At 43.7% G+C, this 22611-nt stretch overlaps 1 protein-coding gene across 4 annotated transcripts; it reads right to left on the bottom strand.

Moving 5' to 3' along the window:
* Nucleotides 1-349: 349 nt before the first annotated feature.
* On the bottom strand, nucleotides 350-21998 carry SRD5A1 (steroid 5 alpha-reductase 1). Of its 4 annotated transcripts, XR_011361690.1 has the most exons (6): nucleotides 21615-21998; nucleotides 19163-19329; nucleotides 15172-15273; nucleotides 3388-3580; nucleotides 3094-3178; nucleotides 1246-1330 (listed from the first exon to the last, which is right to left on the bottom strand). XR_011361690.1 is itself a non-coding variant. In XM_069958149.1 (5 exons), the coding sequence occupies exons 1-5, from the start codon at nucleotides 21899-21901 to the stop codon at nucleotides 700-702; spliced, it is 774 nt and encodes a 257-aa protein (XP_069814250.1). In that variant the 5' UTR covers nucleotides 21902-21991; the 3' UTR covers nucleotides 350-699. The 4 variants fall into 4 exon arrangements, 3 of the variants coding, with proteins under 3 accessions (XP_069814250.1, XP_069814249.1, XP_069814247.1); XM_069958149.1 differs by lacking the exons at nucleotides 3094-3178; nucleotides 3388-3580 and adding an exon at nucleotides 350-766 and having other exon boundaries at nucleotides 1180-1330; nucleotides 21615-21991; XM_069958148.1 differs by lacking the exon at nucleotides 3094-3178 and having other exon boundaries at nucleotides 1187-1330.
* Between the last annotated feature and the right edge of the window lie 613 nt (nucleotides 21999-22611).

The raw sequence follows: 22611 nt of genomic DNA on the forward strand, positions 1-22611 counted from the left end.
GCTGAATTTTGGTCACTTAGGGGGAGATTTATCAAACATGGTGTAAAGTGAAACTGGCTCAGTTGCCCCTAGCAACCAATCAGATTCCACTTTTCATTCCTCACAGACGCTTTGGAAAATGAAAGGTGGAATAAATCTCTGAAAAAACAGGGCACTAAAAGTGAGTAAAACCTCAAATCACGGTGCATGGAGAAAAAAAAAAAAATAAATATATATATATATATATATATATATATATATATATATATATATATATATATATATATATATATATATAAATCAAAATATGGCACAACGAATCAAAATTTCTTTAATAATTTGGTTTTAATTTCTTTAAAAGTAGTAGACTATAACAAAAACCATATAAACACTACTTCAACTGGACTAACCTACGGAATAAATTTAACAGCATAAAAACGACAAACTCCTCAAAAAAAGCGAAAATTTGGATTAAAATAAGAATAAAAACAGAACAAACATTCTTGACAATATCTTTTAAACAATATATTACAACAGTAAAATGAGGTAGGACATTTTCAAGCCCTCAGAACACTATGCACAAAAAGGCATGTTTAAAAACAAACACTAAACTTCCTTTAATAAAACATGAAAAATTCAAGTCTTCTGAGCTCAGATCAGCAGCAGGCTTATGTTGAGGAGATTAAAGGCACTCTGGTCTTTGTTCATCTTCTATACAAATTAATATATAAACGGAACAAGGATTTTCCTGGCTTTTGGATAGTCTTCAAATTTCTCAATATACCATCTGGAACAATATGAAAAAGTCAGAGTTAATTCTGATCATGAGTAGTTCATACAGGAATACCACCAGATCAATACAAGTTATAAGGGAATGTGCCATTTTTGCAAAGGGTTGGGGATGAGGTGAGAGGAGCTGGGACATCACATAGAGTGAATGGTGTGATCTTCTGTTACCTAACATTGTAATCCTCCCTTTCCTTGTAATGAAGTGTTGGCTTATTAGGTCGAGTAACCAAACAAAAAACTGTGTAGTAAGTCTTAACTAGTCAGAGCTTGGCTTGTAATCGTGCCTACGGAGTCATGATTGACAAGCCAGGAAGGTTTACAATCATCAATTCTGGATTGAAATCTTGGGCATGCGCAGGAAATCCCAAAGTACGGTTAACGATTTCGGTCCAGGAAGAGAAAAATACTTACTGGTGATGTTGTTGTGCTCTCGATAAAAGTACTAGCAGCGTGAATATAGCAAAAGCTGCTCCAGGGATAGACCAACCAGCAATGGCAAACCCTGACCATTCTAAAATTTCACCAAAAAAGTTTCCCCCAGAAACATATTCGAAGAGTCCACCTTAAAAACAATAAAACATAAAAGACATTCATTGGAATTTGCAAAGGCAATTCATTTTCAGAAGTTCCATACTATACATATATATATCATGGTGTGCAAACATGGAAGAAATCTTTGAACTATAAGCTGGTGACATAACTACAAAAAGACACACCCCATTCTAAAGCATCAAGATTAGAGATGAGCGAACCACAGATGTAAATGAAGTGAAACGCTTCGTTTGATCTGCGCGCTCAAGCTGCGGGCCTGTCAGCACTATCGCTCCCTGACGCTCAACCTCGGCAGGATTGGATCAAATTTCTCCTGGCATCCTGGGAGGAGTGGCAGGGAGCGGAGCAGCGCTGACGAGCCAGCGGTATTATGGAGCGGACCGCAGATCAAACGAAGTGCGTCTCCTTGTTAACATCAGTGATCTGCTTATCTCTAATCAAGATCCATTAATACACAGACTGAAGTCATCTCTTTATTTATTTTAACCACGTCGGTGGCGTGCCGACGTCTTCAGGATGCTACGCATGCGCAGTACGTCAGCATCTTCTCCCGCCACACAGCGCATGCGCGGCGTGCTTAAGACGTTGCCGCACCACCGACGTGGAACTCAGGCCCCGGGTGACGTCGGCAGAAAGCAGGTCTTTCAATCACGCCCCTCTGGGCGTGATTACAGCGATTCTACTGCCAAGGACCGTGACTAGATATGCCCAGGACCATGACCAGATACGCCCACCGTGACCACTTGCCCGGAATTTACATACAGCGCGGGACATCATAAAAGTAAGAATACGGTCTAATAGAGGGGGGCACGGAGGGTACAGGGGGATGTTTGGGAAGCGTGCTGGGTGATGTGCCAGCACGTTTCCTTATCATTAGGGTGATTTTTGGCATGATTGGTTCCCTTTAGGGTGCGTTCACACCTACCGCATCCGCAGCTTATTTTTCCGCGGAAATCCGCAGGTCTGGTAGTGCAGATTTCAACCTGCGAGAAATCCGCGTATGTGTGCGTTTTGCGGTTTTTCCGCAGCAAGTTTATCGCAACTGAAATGTCAGTTTAAAATGTCTCTCATTCTAAACTGACATTTCAGTTGCGTTAAACTTGCTGCGGAAAAACCGCAAAACGCACACATACGCGGATTTCTCGCAGGTTGAAATCTGCACTACCAGACCTGCGGATTTCCGCGGAAAAATAAGCTGCGGATGCGGTAGATGTGAACGCACCCTTAAAGGGAATCTGTCAGCTCCAAGGCCCTACCTAAGGTGCTGACGGTGTGCTGTAGATGGCAGTCCCGTAGTAAAATGGTGCCTTTCGGTAATTTTGTGTGAAGTGTCAAAGAGGAGTTGTTTGTGCCACACTCTGGCACACCTCACCACTCCTTCCTCCTCTTTCTTCTTCATGAAAAATCAATGCTGCCCTGCCTCCTGCTCGCTCAGCTGTCAGACAGTGTCTCTGATAGCAGATCAGTCCTCTGTAGGCAGATCCTACAACAGTTTAGTAAGGAACCTAAAATATTATGTGTGGGGTCGCAAAAAAAAAAAAGACATTCCTGACCTCAAAGCAATGTGAATTCATTGTTGGCACCCAAGAGAGAGAATCTTCTATTGTCTCCCCAAACTTCACAAGATCAGTCAAAACCCTTCTGGCGGCCCAATAATCTCAGGGATTGGGTCCCTGACTGCTAATCTACCACAATATATAGAGAGATAGATTTATACTGACTTATGTACAGAAAACCACCAGTTATTTAAAAGATAAAACACAGATACTTCACCCAAATCATCTAGAGAACATCACTTGGTAGTCGGACTATCTGCTGGCCACGTTAGATGCAATTTCATTATACATAATCATTAGGCCTAGAAGCAGTAAAAATTCTTCTAAACAGAGGTGAAATAGCAACAGAACAAATTTATTTTACAGGCCATACAATTCATACTAATGCACAACCATTTTTATTTTGAGGGAGACCACTACCTGCAGATCACTGGTATCACTGTGGGTACCAGGTTTGTGCCCAGCTATGCCAATCTTTTTATGCCTATGTGAGAGAAACATATGATCTTACCCCAGCTGGGTGCAAGCCTGGTTCTGTGGCGAAGGTACATTGACTACATCATTCTTGAATGGCACAGTTCTGTGGTCGACCTTGAAACATTCATCCGACAGCTGAATAGTAACACCTATATTATCCAACTCACTCCATCCATCAGTCAACATCAAGTAGAATTTCTGGATCTCCTCATCACTTCTAAACTCATCTATAGTACATATCGTAAGCAAACATAAAAAAAGAGCTTTATTCCTTTCTTGAGCTGCCATCTTCCAAGATGGCTGCTCAATATACCCACAAGCCAATGCAGTCATCTTAAACCAAATTGTACCTACAGTATTTAGAGTAATTTAAAACAGAGGCTCGAATACTCAAAAACTTTTTTAGAAAAGAAATATCAAGCCCAGTCTTTAACCAAAGTCAGACAACTTAACGGAGAAAAATATTTCCAACCATAACAAAATACAAACAAAGACAATTGTTCCAAAATCATACTATTCAACAAATATTACAAGAAAACAGAATATATATTTAAGAAATTTTTTGATTTGATATTTTCAAATAGTACGATCTGGCCCTTCCCCACGGGACATCCTCAGATGAATTATTTACACATACATTATCTACCCAAGTTAAGGACAAGGATTCCTATCTTCACTCTCATATGGACCTTATCTTTGTATGCTGTTGGTTAGACATTTGATTTTATACTCTTTTATCATATTTATTATGTTCGTGCCACACCATGTTTGACATAGTTTGACTTTTTAGACTATACATAGGAGATGTGCTTTTTGAATGACATATGATCTATGGAAACATAGTATTTGATGTTTGCACTAATATATATATATACATACATATACACACACACACATATATAACAATGCTTAATAGTTTTAAATGAGAGTAGTATAAAAAGATAACTTATATGTGACACTGAAACGATTTAGTATATTGTAATAAAGGTGTCTAACACCATCTGATCCCTGCAATCTGAACTACAGACAGCCAGAATCTAATGTGAGTGACAGGAGAAATCCTGTGCACGGCACAATACTGCAGCCTCTGTTTGAAGCAGTTCGGCTTACCATCACAGTGCCACGACTATTCAAAGATCTGAAAAAGTGCCACAAGCGGAGCAATCCTTGTCTAAGACATCTCTGCAGAGTCTGCTTTACCATAACAACTCTACAGGTTACAAAATCCAGCACATGGTCCTGCAGCCTACGGCCAAGATGTTCCTATGTAGCTAAGCTCTAAGATCATCGGCTGGGTGTATCACACAGACCTTTCCTTCCCTTCTCCACATAATATTGACTGTGATGATTAAGATACTTCTGTATCAAACAAGTGAAGCTTATGCTACATAGATTGCACCACAGAGGCCCTGTAGGTTTTCATATATTAAAAATGGTTAAAAATAAACAATATTCATTTGTATAAACAAAGAGTTTCCAGCTATTAATATACCCTTGAGGATTAGTTAGATTTATGTCCGAAGGATGGCCACCACCTTGAAAGATGCCATATTGGAACAAGGGCATGTTTTTTTCCCCAATGGGAAAAAATGCAGCAAATAGCATATTTAAAGCAACTCTGTACCCACAATCTGACCCCCCCCCCCCCCAAAAAAACCACTTGTACCTTCAGATAGCTGCTTTTAGTCCAAGATCTGTCATGCGGTCCGTTTGGCAGGTGATGCAGTTATTGTGCTAAAAATTTACTTTTAAACTGGCAGCCCCGTGCCCTATGGGAGTGGCCTGCATTGTGTATGCATTAGGCTGGCACAACCTCTCTGTCCCTCCTCCCCACCCTCCTCCTCATTAGGAATGCTCCAGGCAGATTGCCTCCTATTCCCCACCTGTGGCTGCCTGACACATGGGCTGGATTGTTAAGGACCTGTGCAATGTTCAGCATGGAGAGAATGTTCCAGTGGCATTCCTAATGATGAAGAGGGTGGGGAGGAGGGACGGAGGGGTGGTGCAAAGTTAGGCCACAGATACTCCCATAGGGCACGGGGTTGTAAGGTTAAAAGTTGTTTGTAGGACAATAACTGCATCACCTGCCAAACGGACCCGAAGACAGATCTTGAATTAAAAGAAACTATCTAAAAGGTAAAAGCGGTTTGGGGGGGGGGGGGCAGATTGTGGGTACAGAGTCGCTTTAAAGAAGACCAGAATTGTCTCAGAAATTCATTGCGGCAATCAGATAGTTGGTCATGTTCAAGACATAGCCTAAAACATAGGCTATGTCCCATTACTTGCTGGGATATTCAGATATGCCATTTTCCCTTTAGTATCTGAAATAAAAAGGTGTCCTGAGACTTTCGACTCAACCTGTCTAATACATAGTTGTTGACAAACATCAGTTTTGAGATATATTTTACAGTAAACTGAAGAATGCCATTACAAAAGTACAATGGGTCCCTCAAAAAATAAAAAATAAGCTCTTATATTGCTCTGTAAATGGAAAGTTGAGTTTTGCCTTTTAGAGGGAGAGCAGGAAAAAGCGAAAACCCAAAAGTAAAAATGGTCTTAAATGTTAAGGGTACGAGTGGGGATTTTTCATAATAATATAATCGCCTATCTAGAGAATGGTTGATATATGTCAGATTGGTGGGAGCACAAGGACCCAATTTTAAAGGAAGTAATGGTTAAGCAAGTGTATCGCCAATCAATGGAACAGCCAACGACAGCTGTCTACAGCACAAATGCTGTTACATAAATAACAGAGTGGCAGTAAGCATGCTCGACTGCTCCTGCATTTAGCCGGGTGGCATAAGACGCATATTCTCATGATTGGTGAAGCCCAAAGTGGTTGGAGCAGCACCTGTCAACAGGGTTCAAATGTTGTGTATATGAAAACCCCTTTAACCCCTTAGTGACCACCGTGCTGCCTTTTCACGGCAGCCACTAATGGGCTTTATTCCGATGCGTACGCCTTTTAACGGCGGACGCATCGGAATAAATTAACGCCCGGCGGCGGCAGCAGCAGAGCGGGGGATCAGCAGTCAGTGTGACAGCTGACCCCCCCTGAAACTGCCCGGAGCGGAGGATTCTCCGCTCCGGGCAGTTTAGCCCGTTAAATGCCGCTGTCAAACCATGACAGCGGCATCTAACGGATTCCGGTTGGCGCCGTGGGTCACTTACGCGATCGCGATGTCCTGCGGCGCCGTCCGATCCTCCGATGTCTCCATGGTGATCCCGGGGTCACCTCCATGAAGGTCCCCGGGGTCACCATGGAGATGCCTCATGCTGACAGGGGTGGCCGTGGTTATTGCCTGTCAGCATGAGGCATGATACAATACAATACATTGCAGTACCTGATGTACTGCAATGTATCAGTGATCTAAGTATTTTACACTAGTGTACAGTAAAAAAAAGTGAAAAAAAAAAAAAAAAAAAAAAATGTGCACCAACCACAACACAGCCCCCCCCAATAAAGATGCATTACATTCTCTATACCCAATAAAATGTGACATAAAAGTGATTAAAAACACAAATCCTATACATATTTGGTATAGTTACGTCCGTAGCGACCCAATATATAAAACTATATCAATAATTGTACCGCACGACACACGCTGTAAAAAATATAAAATAAAAACAATAGCTGTATTTTATCAATCCACTTTAAAAAATGTTATAAAAGAGATCAAAAAGTCATATACATATAAAACTTGGTATCAATAGAAACTACAGATCTTACTGCAAAAAATAAGACCCAAACCAGCTCTGTCGCGCAAAAGATAAGAACGCTATGGATCTTGCAATGCGGCAACAGTTTGTGGGTTTTTGCTAGAAAGATAGTTAAAAAAAACCCTACACAAATGTGGTATCGCCGTAACCGTAGTGACCCAGAGAATACATGTATTATGTTATTAGTGACCGCCGATACGGATTTTTACGGCGATGGGCTCTATTCTGCTGCCATCAGCTCTTTATGGCGATGGCGCAGAATAGTGCAGCAGCGCTGGTAATGCCCGCAGCCCCCTCCTCTCAGCTACCGGAGGTAGCTGAGGGGTTGGGGCAGAGTGTGGGCTCAGTCCCGGCCAGTCCCTTCACCGGCGATCGCCGTTATTAACAGTATAACGGCGGCCACCGGTAACGGGCATTGCCAGCGCAGCTGAACGCTTTCATCTTTTATCACAGTGAATCCACGGTGAGAGGAGATGAGAACATGTCCCCCCCTGTCCCCAGAATTAACCCTAGTGACCTGGTCACTGACCCTCCCCTCCCTGTGCGGCCATCTGATCCAAGATGGCCACCGCCATCACTGTAAACAGACTCTGTTCACAGTGATGGAATTTCTAAAAATGATCAAAGCTCCATTCTCTCCACCACCAGAGGTGGCAGAGAGCATGGGGCAATGATCGGGGACCACCCGGTGTGGTCCCAGTGCAAGCGATCAGCGGTATATACTATATACCACTGATCGCTTGTTCCAAATGGTGCCGCCACTTTTTTACCCGTCAAAGTCAAGTGCCCTGGATTACCCGTAACCACCCCAGATTACCCGTCGCAACCCCATATAGCCAGTAAACACCCCGAGATTGTCCATTACCACCCCAAATAGCCAGTAAACACTCATATTGCCTGTAAGTAAAATGACACTCCTTCCCTTCTGAGCCCTGCTGTGTGCCGATACAGTGGTTTATGCCCACATATGGGGTATTATGGTAAACAGGAGAAGCTCCGTTACAAATGTTAGTGCTTTTTCTCCCCTGTTCCTAGTGAAATTGAAAAATTTCAAACTAAACAAACATGTTATTGGAAAAATTCAATTTTTTTCTTTTTTACTGTCTAGTTTTGAATACTTTCCTCCAATACCTGTGGGGTCAAAATGCTCACCACACCCCAAGATGAATTCCTTGAGGGGTGCACTTTCCAAAATGTGGTGACTCCTGGTGGGGGAGGGGGGGGATGTTCTATTCTGCAGACATTACAGGGGCTCTGCAAACGCACCTGGCGCTCAGAAACTTCTTCAGAAAAATCATGCACTGAAAATGCTAATTGGCGCTCCCTTCCTTCTGAGGCCTGCTGTGTGCCCGTACAGTGGTTTATGCCCACATATGGGGTACCTTTCTACTCAGGAGAACCTGCGTTACATATATTGGGGTGAGTTTTCTTCCCTGTTTCTCGTGAAATTGAGAAATTTAAAACTAAACATATTATTGGAAAAATTCTATTTTTTAATTTTCACTGTCTTCTTTTGAATACTTTCCTCTAATACCTGTGGGGTCAAAATGGTCACCACACCCCAAGATGAATTCTTTGAGGGGTGTACTTTCCAAAATGGGGTGACTTTTGGGGAGGTTTTATTCTGCTGACACTTTAGGGGCTCTGCAAACGCACCTGGCGCTCAGAAACTTCTTCAGCAAAATCTGAACTGGAAATGCTAATTGGCGATCCTTCCCTTCTGAGCCCCGCTGTGTGCCCACACAGTGGTTTATGCCCACATATGGGGTACCATTGTACTCAGGAGAACCTGCGTTACAAAATTTGGGGTGCATTTTCTCATGTTTATTATTAAAATGAGATACTTTAATCTTAAATATATTATTGGAAAATTTCTATTTTCCATTTTTTTCCGGCCTAATTGTGAATACTTTCCTCCAGCCCTTGTAGGGTTAAAATGCTCATTATACCCCTAGATTAATTCTTTAAGGTGTCTAGTTTCCAAAATAGGGTCACTTATGGGGGTTCCAGTATACAAGCCTCCTAAAATCAACTTAAAAAAAAAGAACTGGACCCTAAAAAAAAAAAAAAAAAAAAAAAATCAGTTTTGGAAATTTTTTGAAAATTTCATAATTTGCTGATACACTTCTAAGCCCCGTAACACCCTAAAAAAGTGAAATATGTTTACGAAATGAAGCCAGAATAAAGAGGACATGTTGATAATGTGACTTACTAACTAATTTATGTGATATGACTTTCTTTTTTAAGAAGCAAAGAAATTCAAAGTTCGTAAAGTGCAAATTTTTCATAATATTTTGATGTTTTTCACAAAAAACATACAAGACAGTGACCAAATTTTGCCACTAACAAAGTACCATATGTTAGGAAAAAACAATCTCAGAATCGCTAGCATACGTTAAAGCATCGCTGAGCTATAAGCGCATAAAGTGAGACAGGTCAGATTTTGAAAAAGGAGCCTGTTCATTAAGGTCCAAATAGGCTTGGTCCCTAAGGGGTTACATGCTTATTTATATTCCATATTGCCTCTGAGCAGTTTATCTGTTTTACATCAAATACTGAAAGCAATTACTCAATTGTGTAACCGGTTCTACCTCACGCTACAAAATTCCAAGGAAGTGAAACAATTTCCGGGAAAAAAAAAAAATTTCACCTCTTCACAATTAACTGAAAACCATAAGTCTGTTGCACCTAATGAAAAATTTCTTTAACTGCAAACTCATTCATTTACTGTAGAAAAATAAAATAAAGAGGTTGAGGTTTAAGAAACTTTGGCAAGTGTTAAAATGTGGCATACCTGCATGTAAGTACGATACTTACTTAAAGAGGACCAATCACCTAAAATTAACTGTCCCTATAATAAAAGATTATCTGTCCCTAAGTCTATTCCTGAAGATACAGACTGCCTGTGCAGTCTGTATCTTATGCTTTTACCTAATCCTGTAAAGCGGAGCAGTAAGAACGGGGGCGGCCATCTTGATGACGTCACAGTGATGCGTTCCAGCGTTGGAACGCAAGGGACGTAATCAAGATGGCGCCCGGCTTTACTGCACCGCTACAGAGGACTGGGTAAAGTATAAGATACAGACTGCAAAGGCAGTCTGTATCTTCATGTAGTTTATTTCTGAAGATACAGACTGCCTGTGCAGTCTGTATCTTATACTTTACCCGGTCCTCTGTAGCGGTGAGCTAAGCCGGACGCCATCTTGATTACGTCCCTTGCGTTCCAGCGCTGGAACGCACCAGTGACGTCATCAAGATGGCCGCCCCCGCCCTTACTGCTCCGCTATACAGGATTAGGTAAACGCATAAGATGCAGACTGCACAGGCAGTCTGTATCTTCAGGGACATACTAATAGGCCCAGTTAGAGTAGACATACACAGTGATCTCGCGCTGTATAGCGCGGGATCACTGTGTATTTACAGAGCGGCGGCAAAGGCTCATGGGAGCCCTTCCCGCCGCTCAGCATGCCGGGAGCTTCCTGTCTCGCGCCGGCTCTTTTAAAAAGAGCCGGCGCGAGACAGGAAAAGAGAATGTGTTTATTGTAAATTCACGGGAGTAAAATGAAATAATTCCAATTACAAATATTGATAAAATATGAATTTACAGCTTATTAGCAAAAAAAATTTTTTTAAATTTCGGCCATGATTGGTTCTCTTTAAGAAGAAAGCAGACCTGACAAAATGGTTTTGTCTGGGGCATACAAAATACTGGAATTACAAGTGCCTGGAATGGTCAGATTATTAGAAACCTTACTAAAAAAAAAAAAAAAAAAAAAAAAAAAAAATCATATAGGAGAGCAACTCTCAGAGCCATGGGCAGCATCGGGGAGAATAAAAAAAATTAAAAAAAAGTGAAACTCTTTAAGGGAAACTAACAGTAGATTAGATTAGGTGCTGTGGATGAAGGTATATTTCTGAACTTCACCCTCCGTGCCGTTTTCCTGCAATCTTTTGCTTTAATATGCTAATCAGGCAGTTCTGTGCACTATAGTGCGGTAGTACTACAGCCCCTGGCGCCCACCCCTCCAAGAACATTCATCTGGTGCATGTCACTTCAGTGCACCACCTGGACATTTATGAAGAGGGACGCTACACTGCCTAATTAACATATTAATTAAAGGGGTCATGCGGCACTTAGCAATTATTCCAAGAATAACACACATTACAAAGTTATACAACTTTGTAATGTATGTTATGTCTGTGAATCACCCCCTTCCCGTGTCCCCCCACATGTACCCGGAAGTTAGGTGCGCTATACATACCTGATCCGTGTCAAGCCCCGTCTTCTGTCGATGCAATCTTCAAGAGGCTGGCCGACTCGCTGCAGCCGCCCCGCATGCCGGCCCCCCTCTGCAGCGTCATCAGCTGCTCAGCCGCGATTGGCTGAGCATAACTGTGCTCAGCCAATCGCGGCTGAGCACAGCTATGACGCGGCAGGCGGGGGCTGGCAGGAGAGGGTCGGCCGGCCTCCCGAAGATGACGTCTTTGAAGAAGATGGCGGACGGGGTCGTTCGACACGGATCAGGTATGTATAGCGCACCACACTTCCGGGTACACGTGCGGGGGGGGGGGGGGGAGACATAACATACATCACAAAGTTGTATAACTTTGTAAAGTGTGTTATTCTGCGGAACTGACTGACATATTGGAGGTGTTTCGTAGCTTTTATCTGACGCTTTACTCGTCTCATGTGGAGGTGACGCAAGCTCAACTAGTGCAGTTTCTAAATGACATACCCCTACCGACTCTAACATCAGAACAGCAGGATTTTTTGGATACCCCATTATCATTGGAAGAGTTGGAAGCTGCAGCAGCTTCTCTGCACAATTACAAATCACCTGGGTCGGATGGGCTGCCGGCTGAATTATATAAATTGGTAGGGAAACCCCTGCTCCCTAAACTGCTGGAATTATGGAAGGCCTCGTTAGAGTTGGGCACTCTGCCGACATCCATGCAGGAGGCAATAATTGTGGTCATACCCAAACCTGGGAAGGACCCCATGACTCCTGACTCCTATAGGCCCATTTCTCTACTTCCAGTCGATGTAAAGATCATAGCTAAAGCTCTGGCCACCCGTCTTTCTGGGATCATATCATCCTTGATACACCCTGATCAGACTGGGTTCATCCCTGCCAGATCAACGGCCCTAAACATTCGTAGACTACATCTCAATTTGCAGTTGCCGGTGGATAATCCAGGGGCCAGGGTAGTTTGCTCATTGGACGCTGTCAAAGCATTTGACAGCGTCGAATGGCCATATTTGTGGGCGGTCCTCGACAGAATGGGATTTGGTCTGATGTTTATGTCATCTATAAAATTGTTATATTCAGCCCCAGTGGCGCGCCTGCGGATTAACGGGGGACTGTCATCTTCCTTTCCGCTCCATCGGGGGACGCGACAGGGGTGTCAGATCTCTCCGTTGTTATTTGCGCTGGCGATAGAACCCTTGGCGTCCCTGTTGCGCTCGCACCCTGGAGTGGCTGGCTTTAGGAGGGGGTCGAGGGAGGATAAACTGGCGTTATACGCCGACGATTTATTACTTTATCTCAGTGACTCCTCCTCCTCCCTTTCTACTGCCATGTCCATAATAAATGAGTTTGGCACCTACTCGGGTCTTACTATAAACTGGGACAAATCAGTTATTATGCCTATAGACTCAGAGGGTGGTTTGCAGCTGGACCCTACCATTCCGCTGAAAAGTGTTACCTCCTTCAAATACCTAGGCGTTTTTGTCTCTAGAGATGTTCGAGCTTATGAGCAGTTGAATATGGCACCCCTGATTTGTAAATTTCAGCAGCAGCTAGCTGTCTGGCGCAAATTACCTTTGTCAGTGGTGGGCAGGGCAAATTTGGTGAAGATGATTTGGATGCCACAATTATTATATATTCTGCACAACTCTCCTGTGTGGCTTCCTTCTCGTATCTTCCATAAGATCCATGCTCTCTTCCGTGCATTGATATGGGGCTCACAGCATCCACGTATTAAATTAGAAACGCTACAGAGACCTAAGGACGATGGAGGCCTGGCAGTCCCCAATGCAGCCATGTATTTCCTGGCAGCCCATATCAATGCTCTCTTCCGTGCATTGATATGGGGCTCACAGCATCCACGTATTAAATTAGAAACGCTACAGAGACCTAAGGACGATGGAGGCCTGGCAGTCCCCAATGCAGCCATGTATTTCCTGGCAGCCCAACTGCAACACCTAAAGGGGTGGGATGTAGATGATGGTGGGGACCAGAACAAGACTCTGCTTGGACATCATTTACGGACTGACCATTTGTTTGAATTTCTGGAGGCTAAAAGGGTAGTAATCCTCACCGCACAAGTGCCGACGTTGCTACTCCTTCATAAGGTGTGGTGGAAAATTAGGGACCTATATGGCGTCACGGGATACACACCATACACATCTATCTGGGACACCCCATGGTTAGGGGATCTCTATTTCCTGGAGGGATTTTCCACCTGGAGGGACGTGGGACTCCGGAAAGTAATGCAGTTATATGACGGCGGTCAGTTGAAAAGTTTTGATCAGTTACGGAGTCAATATGTTCTCTCTCATACGCAATTTTACCTGTACCTGCAATTGCGCCATGCATGTGAAGCGGAGGGGGAGTTGCTGGGGTCGGGGGTGCAGTGTCTGCCGCCCATGAATATTGTGGGAGACTCTGAATCTACCAAGGGACTTATTTCATGTCTTTATAGACACATTGTTTCTAAATAATTAGACAGGCTCCCACTCATGTTGAGGGAAAAATGGGAGGCAGATATTGGTCCCATAGAAGAAGGTCAATGGAAGGAAATACTAGAGATGACACCCAGACTATCCCTGGGTGAGCAGCAGAGTCTCTCGCACTTATATTTATTACACCGAGTATACCGCACACCACAATTCCTTTTCCGTATCCATGTCAGGGATACACCCATATGTCCTCGATGTCACGTTCATGAAGGAGACCTCCTACATATGTTCTGGCGTCGTCCCAAGCTGTTCCGCTACTGGGGGGGGGGGGGGGGGGGGGTGAAGTCGGCCATACATAAAGCCTATGCGGTGGAACTGCAGCAATCTCCTCTGGTTTATATACTGGGGTATGTAGATGACTTGGCCGTAAATGTGGTGGAGCAGACTGCAGTTGCGCGCATCTTGTTCATGGCACGTAAACTAATTGCACAGCATTGGCTGGACGAGGCCCCCCCTACTGTGTCAGAGTTTGTGGCTAAGGTAAACTGGTTAATTGGTACAGAAAGGTATGCACACGAAAAGAGAAAAGCTACTAAGAAATTTGAAAAGTTGTGGGGAAGGTGGATGGCTGCTCCTGAGCTCGCCCCCCCCCCGGGTTCCCGCACATAGGTTGAGCTAAGATGCACATAAGTTCGTAGAATGCTCTGTCTTTTCACTTTTGTGTTACTCTCATCTACTGCCAGTGGACATGCGACACATGTGGGCTTGTTGGCCTACTGGATCCTTTCCTTTTTTTTTTATTGTTGTATTCTGGGTTGATTGCTCGTGAACACTCATGCTGTAAAAGTACTGTTGTGAACTATGGACTCTTGCACCTTCTATATAGTTATATATTTTTATGGTCTGTGGAGTTGGGGGAATATTGGGGGTGGGGGGGGGGGGTTTAGGGTATGCCCTCCTGGGGAATTTTGTTTATTTTGGGAGAAAACTTGTTTCTGAAAATGTTTAATAAAAATAACTTTGATTAAAAAAAAAAGTGTGTTATTCTGTGATAATTGCTGAGCGCCGCACTACCCCTTTAATGGAGAAGTGCAGTAAAAGTAAGAAAACTACCTTCCTCCTCAGCGTCTCCTGCGCTATGGGCAGGAAACAGCAGGTTAGATTCTTCTCAAACATATTTTTATTGAAATTTTATGTACACGAAAATATATTATAGACCAAACCTTTCATTTTATTTGCTGGAATGAAAAAAATGCTGGGATTTTGTTATCACAAATAGACTCAAAGTGAAATGGCTACAGCTTCTATATGCCACTCAGGAGGCTAGAAAATGTGGGTATATGATGATCTAAATTAAATCTATTTTATATATATGTGTATATTCATTATGACAATTTACCTTGGACGACAACTTACCTATGGGTATTTTATATCCTGTCTCTCCAGGTTTTCTTAGATTCCTCAGTATACGGTCAGAATGAATATTAATAAGCATTCCAAAGATAAATAGTGCTATACCTGTAAGATATGCATTAAAGAGGCAATGTTACTACATTTTCTATGTGTAAATACACCCTAAACCTGTGGCTCCTAGGTGTCTCCCTTTTTCTCAAAATGCAGTTCATGCTTTCTCTTAAAAAAAAAAAAAAAAACAACCCACCACCACCACCACCACAGGAAGTGACCTGTATAGTCCCACACACGACTTAGGTATGATACCATAGACTACAGGTAATTTTAGTTATTGAATTATGTTTTCCCAATCATACAGACGGGAAAAAATCCAGGTATTCCTTTCTTGCTTATGACACCTGAACTCTTTAAATGGTAAACAATATTCTTCATCAAGGTAGTTCCAACTTTCTTGAAAAGCTGTGGAGAATTGTCAAGGACCACTGTATTCAATTCTATGTGCCGCCTTAACTGAATTGTGCTTGTAGAGCAGTATTGGTTAGAAATGCAAATTACCATTGTAAAACATATGCCAGTAATTTAAATAATTTCCGCTCAATACTTTAAGACATGCTCTGCTATTGTGTATTTAATATGGCGTAAAAAAAAAAAAACTGGGTAACCCTCTTTTAACCCTTTGAGGACGGGGCCAATTTTTGTTTTTGCGTTTTTTCCTCCTAGTGCTTAAAAGGCCATAGCACTTGCATTTTTCCACCTAGAAACCCACATCCCTTATTTTTTGCGTTACTAATTGTGCTTTGCAATGACAGGCTGAATTTTTGCATAAAGTACACTGGGAAACCAGAAAAAAATTCAAAGTGTGGTGAAATTGAAAAAAATTTGAATTTTTTTTTTAAATTTATTTATTTATTTGGGGTATTTATTTTTACACAATTCACCCTGGGGTAAAACTGACTTGTTTTGCATGTTACTCAAGTCGTTACGATTAAAACGATATATAACATGTATTTTATTTTATCTGATGGCCTGTAAAACATTCAAACCATTGTTAACAAATATACGTTCCTTAAAATCGCTCCATTCCCAGGCTTATAGCGCTTTTATGTAGGGATGGTCCGAAACTGCCGAGGTTCAGGTTCGTATGAACCTGAACGCTCTGCATCAGATTCCCGCTGTCTGCCCGCTCCGTGCAGCGGGTGGATACAGCGGTAGGACCGACTGGAAAACTGGGATACAGCCTTTGGCTATGGCTGTATCCCAGTTTTCCAGGCGGTCCTCCCGCTGCATCCACTCTCTCCACGAAGAGGGCAGACAGCGGGAAACATTGCCGAGCGTTCGGGTTCATACGAACCCGAACCGAACTCTGTTCGGACCACCCCTACTTTTATGCTTTGGTCTATGGGTCTGTGTCAGGTGTCATTTTTTGCACCATGATGTTTACTTTCTATCAGTACCTTGATTGTGCATATACGACTTTTTGATCACTTTTTATAAATTTTTTTCTGGATTTGATGCGACCAAAAATGCGCAATTCTGCACTTTGGGATTTTTTTGCGCTTACGCCATTTACCGTGCGAGATCAGTAATGTGATTAATTAATAGTTCGGGCGATTACGCAAATGCGGCGATACCAAACGTTTATTTATTTATATATACAACATGGGAAAAGGGGGGTGATTCAAACTTTTATTAGGGGAGGGGGCTTTTTACTAATAATACTTTTTACTTTTTTTTTTTTTTTTTTGCAGCAAAGATCAATGAGATCGGCACTCGTTTGCTTTCGGCTGCTGCAGACACGGAGGAGCGATCTCCCCCACTAGACACCAGGGAACGGCTGCCTCCGGTAATCGGAGGCAGCTGTCAACTTTGACAGCTGCCTCAGATTACCTGATTAGCGGGCACGGCGATCAGACCGTGCCTGCTAATAGCCGCGGTCCCGGGCTTTTTCCCAGTAATTGAAGCACATTACAAAATGATATAACTGTGTAATGTGCTTAAAGTGTCACTGTCGTGAAATTTTTTTTTGCAGAAATCAATAGTCCAGGCGATTTTAAGAAACTTTGTAATTGGGTTTATTATCCGAAAAATGCATTTTTATCATGAAAAAGCAGTTTGAAGCTCTCCCCCCTGTCTTCATTGTTCTCCTATGGAGAGAGCTAAAGAAAAGACCAAAACAGGACAACAAAGAGTTAATCTACAAATCCCTCACGGGATATCTCCTGTGACAGTCACCAGTGACCTGTCTGAGCTCGGATTACAGCTGTCACCCAGCTCCGTGCCTGTAATCCTCTGTTCTCTGCTTTCTGCTGCCGGCTAACTCCCTCCTTCCTCCTCCCCCCTCCCCTCTCTATAGGAACAGACAGGGGACGCCTCCTGCAACAAGTCACAATTTTCAGATTTTTCAGAGTGGATGAAAAAGAGGAAGGAGGGGGGGACCTGGGAAAAGGCTTTTTACATGCAGATAATGGCAGATTTGGCCAATAAACCCAATTACAAAGTTTCTTAAAATCGTCTGGACTATTGATTTCTGCAAAAAAAAAAAATACGACAGTGACTCTTTAAATCACCTATATGCCTCCCTTCCCTGTCTTTTCCCCCCTCCACCCCCAGGAGGAAGTGTAAGAAACTCACACAGACCTAATTACTGTTGTCACCGTCACCAAGCTCTTCTCTCAGCTTCTTCATGTGACAATGAGTCATCAGAAGGAGGGCTGCTCTAGCTCCTGTTACACCAGCCTCCCCCTTCCCTGAATCGTCAGGTGACTCAGCTTGCTCAGCTCCCATTGGCTGAACAACTGCAAGCTATCTGAGTCCATGTCACTTGCTTATCTTCCCTAGTGACATGACTCCTTCACTCACTAAGTCTACTTGGCCGCAGGAGTATGAGGGAAGGAGGGAGGCTGCCTATGTGCTGGGAGTCAGTCGGAGAGAAGATAAGCAAGTGACACGGACTCAGATGGCTTGCAGTTGTTCAGCCAATCAGAGCTGAGCAAGCTGAGTCATCTGACAAGGCAGGGGGAGGCTGGTGTAACAGGAGCTAGAGCAGCCCTCCTGCTGATGACTCATTGTCACAAGAAGAATCCGAGAGAAGAGCCTGGTGACGACAGTAATTAGGTATCTGAGTTTCTTACACTTCCTGCTGGTGGGTTGAGGGGGGAAAAGACAGGGAAGGGGGGCAGTTAGGTGATTGAAGCATATTACAGAGTTATATAACTTTGTAATGTGCTTCAATTACTGAGAAAAAGTTTTTCCTGGCACTTGTCCTTTAACGTTTGAGGAGTCTATATCTTCTGCCAGGGGTTGTAACATGATATAATGGAGTGTGGGAGATTGAAAAACTGGCACCTGAATTTCCACATTTTGGGTGGAGTCAGGTTCTAGGCAACTGTGATTATGGTGCTATCAGATAAGTGCTCCACACCCAGATTCTGCAGGTACACCCAGATTCTACAGGTATACATATCATACATGCCATTATGAGGAGCTAAAAGTCACACGACTAATATTTATGGATCCTCATGCTACAAAAAAAAATACAAAAGGCAGCAGAACATATTCCCCTGGATTGTACGCTTCACTGGGCTTTACCTGAGAAAGCACTGACACCAAGAATAAAATTACAGACATGTGCATGAGGGTAGCTTCACACCTACAGGATCTGCAGCAGATTTTATATCAATGTTATTAAATACCTGAAGACAGCATCAAATCTGCTGCAGATCCTGTACGTGTGAACGCACCCTTGAGCTATGTTCACACTACGTAAGTTGTAACAACGGCCGTGATTTCTGCGGTACTTCTGTAGTGCTGCAGGCTGAGGGAATCACGGACGGAGTGTATACACATAGTATACACTCTTGCAGGGATCCCTAGCAGCGCTGTAGAAAACTGACATGATCTTTTCAGAGACCGGCCGGGTCACGTAACGGCCGGTCTCTTACGTTGTGTGAACATAGCCCTAGGATGTTTTGTTAATAGAATATGGATATCTCACCAATGATGAATCTGGGGTCATATATCCAGTTATCAGGTAGCTGGGCATACTGGCACAGATAGCTGCTCTGAAGGTATCCATTGTAACAGCAGAAAATAAATGCAAGTAAAAATGAAGCTAATGGAGTCGGCTTTCCACCACGAATCAGGAATGGGAAGATAAGCGTGCTGTGAAAACATGGCACATCAGGATGTTTATTAGACTTTATACTATACATTGATAAAGACTGATATTCTACTACTCTCACCTGATTTACATGTTCCTTTCTACAATTCCTGGAATACTTTTTTTTTGTGATCTCATGGGGACTGCCTGGAAATTACATGCGTTTCTGTGCTCTTAAAACCTAGACTACCTAGGACGTATCGGTACATCACGGCCACCTGTCACCAGATGACCCTGGGTGTACCGGTACGTCTAGACTGCATACATCGCTATGAGGCGAGCTCAGGAGCTGAGTTTGCTTCATAGTGAATGAAGCCCGCTAATGACAGGCTGCAGCGATTGCACTGCAGCCCGTCATTAACACCTTTAGTGCTGTGATCACAGTGTGATTGTGGTAGGAGCAGCTCCTATGGACTTTCTGATCAGGACCCCCACAGTGCAATTGCAGGGGTCTCTATTGCTTTTCCAGGCCACCAGAGTTCTCCATGCGGTCCAGCTGGCATTCTGCATATATAGTCTGCCACAGGCAGGCTCTATGTGCAGAACATCAATAACACTGATCAATGCTTTGCTATCCTGTTGTCGACTGCTAAAAAATAAAAAAAAAACTTTATTAAGATTCATAACAGGGCCATTTTAAAAATTTTTTGCTAACAAAAAAAATTTTAAACATTAAAACTTGCATATCGTTGTGTTAGGACTGACCTACAGAATAACAGTATCATGTCACCTTTACTGTAAAGTGCATTATGCAGAGAAACCCCCAAAAGTTACAATATTGCATTTTTTTCCAACTAAAATAATTTTGGGGTTCTGTCGTACATGTTATGGTAGATTGAAAGGTGCCATTAAAGAGTACACTTGTTCCAGAAAAAAAACAAGCCCTTACCTGTAGCTAAAAAAAAAACAACCCTATTTTGGGCTGGGTCATGAAAGTGTTAGGCCCTATTAAATGGAGCGATAATCCGCCCAATGAGGCCAATTCGGCAGATTATCGCTGAAGGAAATTGAAGAAATGATCATCGGCTGATCGTTGTCTTTCAACATGCATCACTATGTGTATTGGCAATGCACGGCTGAGGAATGTGTAAAAAAAATAAATAAATTTGTACATACCTTTCCACGCTCCCCGATGTCCTCTTCGCCTCTGCATACAACTGCCACTGGAACTTCATGCAGAAAGGGGTTAGTGTTAGAGATGAGCGAACCTTGAGCATGCTCGAGTCGGTCCGAAGCCGAAATTCCGGCATTTGATTAGCGGTGGCTGCTGAAATTGGATAAAGCCCTAAGGCTATGTGGAAATCATGGATATAGTCATTGGCTGTATCCATGTTTTCCAGACAACCTTAGAGCTTTATCCAAGTTCTGCAGCCCCAGCTAATCAAATACAGAACGTTCGGGTCGACTCGAACCAGGTTCGCTCATCTCTAGTTAGTGTCGCTGCCAGTGCTTGGCTAAGTGGCATGTCACTTTAGAAACGGCTTTCAATGTCTGTGCACCCTTGCTGCATGATTATTAATCCATGTAATAGACACCGTAAGCAAGCCCTGACCTTGCAGATCAGCGCTTACTTACATTAGTATTCAGATCTGTCAAAATTCTATGGCAACATTATCTGAACACATGGCAATTCATTCTCTGTGGCTGCAGAAGGTGGATGCCGCCCTAGGGAGTCCTGGAAAACATGGTTACAGCCAAAAGAAAAATATTCCAGGAATTGTCAGAGGGAAAGGAACATGTATTACGGAAGACTAGCAGAATATCCATCTAAGGGTATGTGCACCCTACGGAACCCCGACAGAATGCCCATCGCAGATTCCATAGCTCTCAGACTCTGGCGGCCACGCTGAACCCACCCATTCTTCAGGTGGATGGCAGAATCTGGCACACCATAGAATTGAGTCTATGGTAGCAGCAGAGATGCGCGTGGCTGCGAACTGCGGAATCCGCAACGGGTGTCCCGTCAGGATTTCATAGTGTGCACATACCCTTACTAGGCAACATTCAAATATCCAAGGCAGGGTGTCTGTGTATGGGGAGCAAAATTAGGAGCCAAGCATATAAAAATAGTGACAATAGTAATGGGACATAATAGTCCTCACAATGGGGGTTGGGACTGTGACTTGTGTGCTGCACATTCCTCTAACACTAGAACTATACACTATATATATCTATATCTCCCAGCACACGCTGTAGCAGCCCGCCAGCCTCTGGTCACGGACGGGGTAGTAGTTACACAACAGCAGACAAGAGGCGGGTGTAGGAGCAGCAGGGCGGCAGTCCTTACCGCTGGACGTAGTGACAGATAAAGGCCACCAGCAGAGCCCTGGATGGCGCCGCCACCTCTCTGTGGACGGTCAGGTAATACACCGGCACAGCTAGGGAAGGCAGCTCCTGTACGAACCAGGCCAAGCGCACCGGCACCAGCGGTCCGAACGTGGAGCTGGAATAGCGTCCGTACGGCACCTGGATAAACCTGAGAAGTATGAATGTGATGACTCCCATAAGAACCATGATGTAGGAAAGGACCTCCAGGAGACGCAGCTCATCTTCCAACACAGCATAGTGCGCCATGTCGCCTCAGTGACTACCGCCCACACCATGCGCTATAACTATCTACAACCGCCACACCGATTGACCTGCCTACGCTGCTAAGTAGCGGCCAATCAGCATCAAGGGGGCGGTACCCATTGGTCGACTGCTAACCAATCAGATGACACACGCGAGTGACCACTGCCCAATAGTGTCTGCTGAACCTTCCGTAATGAAATGCGGCCGCTGTGAGGAAGTAATCAGTCCACAAGGGGGCGCTGTGCTGCATCTAGGCGGCTGCTCTATAGTGCGCTCTCTAGTAAGCAGTGGCAGCGCCCCTCACAGTGCAGTATGTTTGACAGCAGGATATGTTAGGAGCAGGAAATAAAATAGCTTTCAGCATGGTTTCCAGTCACCCCTAAATACAACTACTGGGGGCTGTATCCCGTTGGGGATCCCGCCATTTTTCCTTCCTATTATGCAATGTAGCAGTATAAGAGCCTGTATTTTGTGGGTAGGTTGTTGTTCCTCAGCTCTGTGGAGATGCTTTGGGCAGCAGGCTTCTTCCCCTGGGCCTCCACTCAGCAGAGAGCCGCACTGATCACAAGATATAGCCGAGATTCCAGCAGACGGACGCTTAGGGGCCTATTCCACAGAGCGATAATCGGCCCGATTCGGCCGATTATCGTTCCGTGGAATAGAGAGAACAATCAGCCAATGATCGTGTTATCGGCTGATCGTTCATTTAGGTT

This window comes from Dendropsophus ebraccatus, chromosome 2 (genome assembly GCF_027789765.1).
Source record: "Dendropsophus ebraccatus isolate aDenEbr1 chromosome 2, aDenEbr1.pat, whole genome shotgun sequence".
Classification (NCBI taxonomy): Eukaryota; Metazoa; Chordata; class Amphibia; order Anura; family Hylidae; genus Dendropsophus; species Dendropsophus ebraccatus.

Excerpts from the sequence above, each read along its gene's own strand:
- SRD5A1 (XM_069958146.1), bottom strand. The coding sequence starts at position 21,901 with ATGGCGCACTATGCTGTGTTGGAAGATGAGCTGCGTCTCCTGGAGGTC. Across the intron at positions 15,274-19,162 it reads TGACCCCAGATTCATCATTG|GTATAGCACTATTTATCTTT; the intron begins GTGAGATATCCA and ends CATATCTTACAG. Across the intron at positions 3,006-3,387 it reads CAGGCTTGCACCCAGCTGGG|ATTAGCAGTCAGGGACCCAA; the intron begins GTAAGATCATAT and ends ATATTGTGGTAG.